Source organism: Crocuta crocuta, unplaced genomic scaffold (genome assembly GCF_008692635.1).
Source record: "Crocuta crocuta isolate KB4526 unplaced genomic scaffold, BGI_CrCroc_1.0 scaffold50, whole genome shotgun sequence".
NCBI lineage: Eukaryota > Metazoa > Chordata > Mammalia > Carnivora > Hyaenidae > Crocuta > Crocuta crocuta.
Genome location: NW_027527428.1, coordinates 7,921,554 through 7,931,683, shown reverse-complemented (window position 1 = coordinate 7,931,683; position 10,130 = coordinate 7,921,554). Strand labels below are relative to the sequence as shown.

Below are 10,130 nucleotides of genomic sequence, written 5' to 3'. Positions count from 1 at the left end.
GCAGGACCTGCTGCACAGGTGTGTGACCTCAGTCCTGGCTCTGCTGGCCACAGGGCCCCAGCGCTCAACCTCCTCCTCGCTCCTGCTCCCCGCTTGTCTTTGTGCAAATGGGCTCATGTCCAGTGTGGGGCCCAGGTGAGCGCCCCAGAAGAGCCCAGCTCCCCACATTTGCTCGTGGATCATGACTGGGGCCTACCGTGAGGACTCCTTGGTGACGTGCCTGTGGAGGTCTCCCTGTAAAAAGATCTGTTCTGACTGCTCTGCCTGCTCCTGATTGGGAAATGCAGTCACCAAGTTTGGGCCCCTGACACGAGGGAGCCCATGTTTGGTGGCCAAGTGGCCTGCGAGGTGAGCTGCCAGTGGGGCGCATCCCCCTCCCTAAAACATCCGGCCTGGCCTCCATGTGAAGATACGGCCTGTTCACGGAAGCCAAGTGTCCAGGAGCCAGTCGCTCAGCTCTGGGGCAGCAGCGGAGGTCAGAGAACAGCATCAGGGCAGCAGCACGGGACCGGCGCCCCTGCTCCACACCAGGCCAGCATCAAACTGACGGTGTAGACAATGGCTAAGTTCCAGTCCGCACTCCAGCAGAGCTGAGGAGGAAGGACCAGGGTCTACGCTGGCTGGGATTGGCCCAAGCGCTAAGGCCGGGTGGGAATGCAGTGGAAAAATCTGGGCTCTGCAGGGCCCTGGAGGGCAGAGGTATTCAGGACGGCCACCACGCACGCAAACCTGCTGGACGTGGTCACGGTCCATGGGAGGCACTAGCAGCACCACAGCCAATGCCTGTAAAGCGGCTCCTGGGTGCGCCGTGATTCTGGACTCTGCCCTCCTCCTCACACTGGGACCCGCCAGTACCCAGCAGACATCTGCGCACCAGCTTGACTGCGGGGTCGCCCCCTCTTCTCTGCACGTAGGGCTGGAGTTAAGACGAACGTGGCCATAACCCCAAGATGTGCTGCGGATGAGACCCCACACCTCGCGCCATCACACCCGGTCTGGCATCCAGCACCCTGGCCACCAGGGGGCTTTGCTGTAGCTGGAAGAGACGGCTTTTGAAGCGAGAGGCGCAGTCCCCACACGGGACTCGTGGCTTCCTGGGCCCACGGAGACCCAGGACAGCACTCCCGCTCCGGGCCAGGAGCCGGGTGGAGAAGCACATGGCAGGACGAGGGGGCGCGCAGCCCGGGAGGCGGCCCAGGCCCTGGCGGGGAGGAGCCTGCTTCACACGCTCTCCACACTCAGACACGTTCTTCAACTGTTTATTCCGCAATCAGTTACCATGGAGGATGAACCTCGATTATGAACAGACTGAAAGGAAAAATGTACAATTTCACACACCATCCGGCTATCAACCCAGACAGGCGTACGGGCATGATATGGAACACGATGGAAACGGAGCCCGGCGCGGCGTGACGGCACGGAGGGCTCACGAGGATCATCATCACTCGTGTTAACCAAATCCAAGTGCTTTGAAAATCTAAACTCAGGCCATTCGCAGAGGTCTTTCCTTTGGAGGCCGAGCCCAGATGTGGCGTGCCAGTTCTGGAGGTTTCCGGCTGCTTACCAGCCTTTGTTGGTATTGTGGGTAAATTGTGTTCTGTTCCTTAAGGCGCTCACAGGAGCGGCGCAGGCTGCCCGATGACCGTCCCTCGAGGCGCAAAGGTTGGGGCAAGGCTGCCCCCTGCTAACCTTGCTGGGGAGGGACTGAGGCAGCCGCCTCCCGATCACACACGCTGGCCTGAGCGAGGCAGCCTGTCTGTCCTCCATCTTTCTGTCCCCCTTGCCAGGCCTCCCCGGCCTCAAGGGGAGTTCTCCTTAGAGGCTGAATGTAGAAGTGCAAGTCTGGGGCCCCTGGTTTAGGGGTCTGGTCCCAGGAGGCAGCTGCTATCATCTCTGACAATCGCGGTGGCGAGGAACGTGGCCCAAGCTACCAGAACATCCGGAAATCCAGCTTCGTACACGAGCCCCCAATTCTGAAAGGATGCAATTTATTCACGTTCTGGCAACAACGCTTTCAGGAATAACGTAAGTAATAGCCAAGGTGGGCAGACCGTGGGCCGTGGCCCCACCACCCCGCAGCCTGCCTGCCTCCTGTCTTTATTTCCACGTCAAGTCGCTCTGAGGCCCACGAATCTCAACTTCTGAGGTCTAAGCTCTTCACAGGACACTTTTTAGATTTCTTTTAAGCCTAAAAGATAGTAGTCTGTCTCTATTTTTGTTCTTTGGGATATTTTCCAGTCTTAAGATAAAAGCAAATTGGGGCAATCCTTCTCTCGTGTTCAAATATGCCAGTCGCACACATTACGAAGAGAGCACCACGTCAGACCGAGGGAGGGAGCCACCGAGACATGGGGAGAGAGCTCCGGAAAGCACAGAACGACTGAGGGGCAGAGCGCCTTTCCCCCAGCGGCTCCCTCCCTAGGCGGCTGGCGGGGCTGCCTCCTTGCCCACCTTTACCACTTGATGTCTCGGCTGGCGGCAGGGAGTCCCGGGCGCTGGTACACGGTGTGCAGCGCCTCCCGGACTCTGGGGGAGTCGGCCCCGTCCAGCCACTCCTGGTACAGCTCCTGCACATGGGCGCTGCTCTCGGGGGGCCGCACAGGGACACCCGCGTACTTGCCCTCCATCTGCCGCAGCAGCGCCTTGTCCGCACGCCCATCCTCCGTCTGGGCTTGACCTCTGCCGTTTAAACACCCTGAAAGACAAGCAAGGAGCTTATGCTTTTCCTCCTCTGCATCAGAGGGAGTGGTTCTGAAGCAGGAGAGGACCGACAGCTGTGTGCGGCGTCCTGTGGCCAGAGCCCGGAGCCGGACCCCAGACTCTCAAGAACACCAGGTTGCAGGCTCGCAGCCCCATGTGCTTCCTGTTCTTACCTACTCACGGTACCCAGGAAACGATTTTTACCTAAAACCGAATAACTTGCCAACCTTTAGAACTAGATGGCTGTGTATGCGAATCTGAACTTCTGGTTTCTCTTGAAATTCATCAGAACCAGAAGAGCATGACAGTCGCTAATGGGCAGCCACGCCACTGCTGTCTCGTAAAGCCTCCGGGCGCTGGTCATCATCCAGTGGCACTGGGGAGGGGACGGAACCCGTGAGCCTGCACAGGAGGCCCCACACCCAAGCACCACGGCCCAGATAAAGGGTGTGCCTCCCACATACCCCCAGATGTATTAGATGATGTCATGATTTGTAGGATTAGATTCATTTAAAAGAACTTGGAGCAAATTTCCTCCCTGGTCAAGCCCCCCTCCACCTATCCGTTGGCAGCACCCAGCAGCTGCACTTTTGACCTCAAATCTCGGAGACACTCAGCCTGGGTGAGAACCCTGCCCACTCTCCCAGGGTCTGCTCCTCTGCTCAGACCCCAGCCCCAGAGCCCGTGCCCCTCCCCAGATGCCGGCAGGTTTTCACCAGCACCCTAGCCATGCCTCATCTCTGCAGGCAGGTTCGAATCTTGTAGGCCTTCCCCACTCAGAGCACAGGTGGTCCCACCGCCACGCGGAGGCCACAGGATCCTCTCCCCTGACACCCACACCCGGGGCACCAGCAAGTCCATGGCCTCTGATGTGGGACCCCTGCCCTGGCCCCTCTTGTTGGCCTCGGTCTCTCACGTGGGTCCCCCTGTCCCTTGGGGACAGAACCCGGCCGCAGGTGGGGCCTCCGGGACTGAGAGCAAGCTCTCCCCTGGTGCTGCTCTTCTCTGGGACTGTGTCCCAGGGCTTTTCTAAGGGGACACCTGGCTTTTCTGCCCTGTGGTGAGGGAAGGACAGGGACCACGGTGTCAACAAGCAGGGCAGTGTCCACACCCCACGAGGTCTGGGGCAGCCTGCGCGGGCCTGTCTCCTCTGGGGCTGTGGGCGGAGCCCCCGTGCCTTACCCCCGGCACAGGCGAGCACTTCCACAAAGTGGTACGGGAACTTGCCCTTCTTTAGTTTCAGAACCACGTTCTGGATGTTTCGAAAGCCGTATGCAGCAGCGAAGCGTAACAGAACCTCCCCGTTCTTTTCGAGGGTAACCTCCTGGAAGTCTTTGTTCCTATAAGGTGAACAAAATGGATTTTCATCTACAGAGTCCTTCCTCTGGGGCTTGACAGTCATTTTCAAATCTAAGTTTAAAATGTTAGCAAAACGAAAAATCTGTGAACAAAACCAAAGAAGGCTTTTTGATCTTGGCTGTTCTACACCCTGTACCTAGGACAGCCCCCCACCCCAACTCACACACACCCAGACACACACACACACGCACGCATGGCTGGCTTGGGCAGTTTGCCCCGGACAGCAGTGCTGCCCACACAGGCAGACCTCAGGGTGCGGTAGGTGACCTCCCTGACGTCCTCGTCGAACAGCTGCTTGGCCGCGTGTCTGAAGACGTGCGCCAGGTACCCGTCGGAGCTGGCTCCGTCATGGCGCCTCACCTCCTCCTCCTCGTTCAGGCCTCCAAACCTTCCCAGGGAGGAAGAGCAACAGCAAGATTAAATCAGACTTCTGAAGTCTTATGATCCCCACGAAGAGAGAAATTCTGTATAGACATTTGTACTTTGGGGCGACAGTCTCACGTTACCGAGTTTTAATGATCAGTGCAAGTCCCACCTATAATCTGGAAAGACATAGCAGCAGGCGGAGCTGCACCCAGTGCACCCGCATCAGGTATGACCCCCCCCGAACCCCAACACTTGGGGACAGAGCTAGGAATCTCTGGGCCACTCGGGAGCATATGCACGTTCCCCAGCAGGGACAGGTAACAAGCGCAGGCTCTGGCCATAGGCGCTGCAGCCAGCTGACTAAACTCTGTAAACTTCAGGACAACCTTCCATGAAAGGGCCTGGCCTGCTAAGCGGCCCACATGCGCCCTGCGTGGAGCCCGAGGGAGCCGCTCTTCCCAGGTGACCCAGCCTTGGGCAGGTCCAGATGTTCAATGTTGGGAACACGTGACATTCAGAAATGGAGCTGGCATGTAAACATCACCATGGAAACCACCCCCCCAGTGGCATCTCCCACCAGGCCCCGCCCATGTCCCATAGAAGAGCGGGAAAGAGCGGGTTGTGGTGAGGGCTGAGCGGCAACACAGGTTAGGAGCCCCTCGCCCTCGATCCCCTGGCTGCATGTGGCCTCACACAGGAGGCTCCCCCCGCAAGGTGCCCCTCCCTGCAAAAGTCACTTACAGAGTGTCAACGGCAGCGTCTTTCGCCACGAGGTCACTTTGCTCCATTATCTGAACAATTTCACCTGCAGACAAGGAAAGGGCGTGAGGCACCGTGCAAGCCCTCCTCAGGAGCTGTTTCCGGAATCCTCTCCCTCACTGGAAACCCTGTTAAGGTGACCCTTTGTGCCCTCACTCTCAGAGCCCAGCTCTAGTGCGATGTACTACCAATAAAATGAAAAACTCTGATAAAGTGTGAAAGTAGAGTCTAATGCTTCCTTCTGCCCTTGAAATGGGGGGTTTTGCAATCTCTCCACGTTTCTGTTTCTGAAGCAGAAATGTTTTGCACACAGCCTCCTGTGGACAGATGACCGAGACACAGTGGCTGCGGTTATGTGGCGTCTGATTGTATGCAAAGAGATGAGCTGAGAATCGGAATCATCTCCTACTTCCCTCCACACAATGGCCCCCAGAAACCTTTGCTGGAAACAGCTAACGTTTCCATCAGCTGCCTGGTGTCCTGTGCACGTGAGAGGACTCAACGTCTGAGCACGAGAGTACAACTGACTCTGCATCTCAGGAAAATCCACCATCTAACAGGCAAGCAGGCGCCCTCGGCCCCCTTCCTTGGCTGCTGGGGGCCGTCCTGTCTCCCTCCCCCCAGAGCACGGAGGTCCTCATGCTGGAGTTTCAGGTCAGGGGACCCACGTCCGGGAGTCACTGGCCCCCCAGAGCCGGCCGAAAGTATACCCACGTGGGTTCAGCAGACATAAGCCACCCCCTGACTGTGATGTTCAGTGGAAGGGTCCTGGAGGACGCCAGGGACCCACGGCCACCCTGGCACACAGGTCCCGGCACACAGGGGACCCCATGGGTCCCCACCCCATCTCCAGATGCAGGTTTGGTTTGTGGGCAAAGCCTCTGGGGTCCCACACGACTTTTCCATGCTGCATGAGCGCTGCCCCTCTCCACTTCCCCGCAGCCCGGCCCTCGGTGGGCCTGTCATGACCTCAGAGGACGACTGGCCAGAGGCCCTGAGAGTCCCCAAATCTGTCCACCCCCTCACCTGAGGTTAGTACGCAGTCAGCACCCCGGGAGCCATGCGAAGCTGTGGGAACGTCTTCTCGAAGGGCCTCCAGTTTCCTATCGTAGCAAGGGGCCACGATAACGTGGAAAATCTGGTCTGGGGACAGGTTCTGGGGAGAAAGAGCAGATTCAGGTAGGGGCTGTGGGAAGTGAGGGGAGCTGCATGCTGGTGCCCACAACACCCTCCAGGTGTTTCCTCAGACCAAGTTCCGACCTGTGCCTGCCTCCCAGCTGCATGGGGGGACCATGCCCTGGAGACCCAGGTGGTTTCACCCAGAGCCCCTAAGGCCCAGGGAAGAGCTGCGGAAAGCAGAACCTGTTTCCCCCTAAACTGTGCATACGGTGACCAACATGGTTAAGAAAAAGCCACTGCTGGATGGTTGCTGAACGGCTGGCTGGTTTACCTTGGGACCTTCTGGAAACTTCCCAAGTGACACCTATCTGAGCTGCCCCTCTGGCGCCTACAGCTGAGCCGGAATTGGTGGCCACACCAGGAAAAGGCAGTTGGTGAGTGACCTTTGTGGAGAGGCCTTTGTGGAAAGACCCTCCTTGGGGCGAATCTGAGGAGGATGCCTGGCCGGCCCTCAGCAGGCCCACAGGACGGGGAAACTCCTGGACGCCCCCTAACAGTGGGGGTAGGGCAGTCCCATAGTTCATTTTTCTGTCCTCAAAGTGAACGCGTACACGCTGACATCACACTTACGATCCACAAACTGCAGGGATGTTATGAGCGAAGCAGTGGAAAGGGAACATTCCCACTGCTCAATTAACGAGGATGAGGCTTCCTGAAATGGGCTGTGGGTCTGGGGGATTCCTAGTTTCGCTGTGTTCTCCAGTTCCCGCAGGGCCGGGCCTCGCTGGCTCCCTGGAGAGCAGGCCACGGGAGGGGCCACGTCGTGGGCGGCGTGGGAGTGTCAGGGGCCTCCGGGAGGACCCAGGCCTGGCCTCTGCCAGGCTCCCAAGGTGCCCCTGGACAGCACGGGGACCAGCTGAAGGTGGGGCGCCATCCACAGTGGGGGACCCAGGGCAGCTGAGGGACGTGGGCTGGCCTTCAGGAGCCTGGCTGGGAGATTTCCTGTCCCGTGAAGGCAGGAGCGGCTAAGACAGCCAGGCCGATGCTCTCTGTGGTCTGGGGCACAGGCCAGGGCCTCCCCTTAGCAGGATGGGCAGCGTTTCCACTCAGCCTGGGTCGGACACCACCCTGGTCATGCGTGGTGGGGACACTCCCCCCATCTCCTGGCCCACGTGCCGCCCTCTGGGAGAAGGCTGGCTTACCTGCCGTCTGGCGAAGTAATCCTTCACCAGAGAGCCCATGATCTGCTGGGGAGACTTGGCAGTGCAGAGGTGGGGGGTGACAGGGTGGCCCAGCACCCGCTCAGCATATCGGACCCAGCCTGGGGAGAGAACGGGCCCCCGGTCAGCTCCTCACAGTGGCTTCCTCCTGCTTTCGGTCACACGTGAGGAATTCGGAGCTCCCAGACCCCGTCACTTGGGGTCACGCCAGACACCCTCTCCTGACCTCCCTAGGAGCTTGTGGCAGATCCCTGGCCAGGTGCCCCCTGGGGATCCCAGCTGCCTGTGCCCTGGACGGGAAGATGGCCCTGCCGGTTGGACCAGAGAGGGTGGAGTGGAAGGTGAAAACTGGTATGGCGGGTCCCCCAGAGGAGAACGAGCTTAGAGAAGCAGCCACACGACAGCGCCCCAGGAGGTTGGGCCCTGCTCCACGCGGCCACGACGCTGTCCTTGCCGCCGGCTGTGCTCAGATGGAGCATCAGCAACAGAGCCCACCCGTTTCGCTCACCTGCTGGAAGTGAACAGCCAGCAGCTGCTCACTTGTTAGGGTGAGGACATACGAGGGTCTCACATGCCCCAGTGACAGGACACGAGCTGTCCACTTACTCTGTGCCCAGCACGGTACCAAGCATTCCCCAAGTGGCTGACGCCTACTGTGCTCCTGGGGGTCACCCTCCTGCTATGGTCTCCAGGGGTGACAGGGGTCCGAGAGGTCAGTGAGCCACACAGCCAGCAGCACGCATCCTTCTCCCGCTGGGCACAGCCTGGCGAGAGGCCTGACCCCAGCCGGGCGCGCCCACCACAGCACACGGGAGCATAGGTGCCTGGCGATGAGCTGCTTATCAGACCCCAGGGACAGCCGGCCACCGCCCCCTGACCGCCCCTGGCAGGGAGGAGTGGCAGGCCCCAGTTGGCAGGACAATCCCGTCCGAATAAACTTAACCCCCCGCCATCACCTACAGGACGGGATTGTCCGCGGCTGTCCCCAGAAGCCCCAGGAGAGGGGGCCCTGGAGGAGGGCTCTCCTCATCCCAGCCTCCAAGCATCAAGACAAAAAACCACCAAACACAGTGGCACCTTTGGGGACCCAAGGCCCTGCCCCCGGACTCAGTGCCAAGGCCAGCAGCTCGAGACACGGCACCCAGGCAGGTGGCGTGCCCAGGCTGCGGGCAGGCTGCTGGGTGCTGGCCAGGGGCGCCCCACAATGGCAGGCAGGACGCCAGGAGGTAAGCAGGGCCCACGGAGGATGCCCGGCCTGGGGGGAAGAGGGCCGAGCAGGAGCATGGCTCCTGCATCTGAAACCAGACAGGCTACTTTCCTGAGGGCTCCTTTCATCTCCTCCGGAGACAGCACGACAGAGGAGCTGCTGTTGGCTTCACAGCAGCACCCACGTCCTCCCTGGGTGCTGGCACTTTCCTCGTCAGACCACGGACGGGTTGGGGCGAGGGGATATGCTCGGAGCAGTGGCCTGCAGATACTGTGCTGGGTGCTGGGCACACCCAGCAGGAGGCGTTCCGTTAGGCTGTGGGTGGCAAAGGCGCCCCAGGACCTGGGAGTCCCACGAGCCAGCACGGGCCCCCACGACCCCGATTCTGTCTGCCACGCACAACACCTGATCTTGATGTTGCTTCAGTTTCCTCACCTTGTCACAGGGAAGCAAACATGACAATGCCAGTCGTAGAAGAGGGTTAGTTTTAAACCAAATCTCACCTCTTCTCCCTGAATTTGAGAGGTGGTATAAAGCTGAACTGCTTATAATTCTGACACACTTTGGTAGAAAGAACTCTAAAAAGAAACTGAATCATTATCTAGGAAGAACATTCTAGAAGCTCCAAACCTACACGTAAACAGACTTGAACAGCTTGAAACTCTGAATGCAGCAAATATCAGGCTGGATGGGGGGTGCGGGCTGGTCTGCGTCAGCCAGTGGCCGAGTGATGGAGTTGGGGGGAGGGGGTTCAGGCGGACCTGCTGGGGACCCGCCGGCCCTTCACTCCCTCCTGGTCCAGAAAGCCCAGGGTGCGGGGACCTCTGACCTCCCCACCTCCTCTCCTGCCCCCAGTGCAGACCCACGAGAACGGTTGCCTCAGGCCGACGGCGGCGGCAGCTGGCTCTGGGCGCTCACCTGGGCAGGCGGAGCTGAGCATGGGCAGCGCGGGCTCCTCCTCACTGTGCTGCCGGTAGCGACGCACAAATTCCTTCTGACTCTCCAGGATGCTGAAGTCCGCAGCTATTGTCATATCAAAGACATAGTGCACCCCTGCAGAGAAAGAGGGGGGCATGGAGCTTCTCTTGCCCTGCAAGAGGCGGGAGACTCGAAGATCAGACTCCACGGCACCCCTGCCCTGTCTCCCTCACTCTTGCCTCCGAACCTGCCTCACTCCTGCAGAAGCCCGGGACTGTGCCTGAACTTCTCCCGGAAACAATAAACACACATCTCTTTCCACAGTAACATCCATGCGTTGTTGCTCTACAGCTGCAGAAACACTTCAGGGTGGCCCGTAAAAGTAACAGAATATTCCAAGATACCAGCACCACTTTCCTCCAATCAATGGCTAAATTTCAGTCTGTGATGATCCTTGATATCTTGCAAATAAACGAGTCAAT

General features: G+C 59.3%; 1 protein-coding gene across 1 annotated transcript in view; it reads right to left on the bottom strand.

Moving 5' to 3' along the window:
- Nucleotides 1–1,243: 1,243 nt before the first annotated feature.
- Nucleotides 1,244–10,130, bottom strand: part of NARF (nuclear prelamin A recognition factor) — a 17,434-nt gene continuing 8,547 nt past the window's right edge. The window contains exons 5-11 of the mRNA XM_077756622.1: nt 9,649–9,783; nt 7,506–7,624; nt 6,211–6,340; nt 5,167–5,230; nt 4,307–4,447; nt 3,883–4,040; nt 1,244–2,695 (exon numbers count right to left, since the gene is read on the bottom strand). Of these exons, the coding sequence (XP_077612748.1) occupies nt 2,454–2,695; nt 3,883–4,040; nt 4,307–4,447; nt 5,167–5,230; nt 6,211–6,340; nt 7,506–7,624; nt 9,649–9,783 (989 nt within the window). The 3' untranslated portion in view covers nt 1,244–2,453. The remainder of the gene's footprint in view (nt 2,696–3,882; nt 4,041–4,306; nt 4,448–5,166; nt 5,231–6,210; nt 6,341–7,505; nt 7,625–9,648; nt 9,784–10,130) is intronic.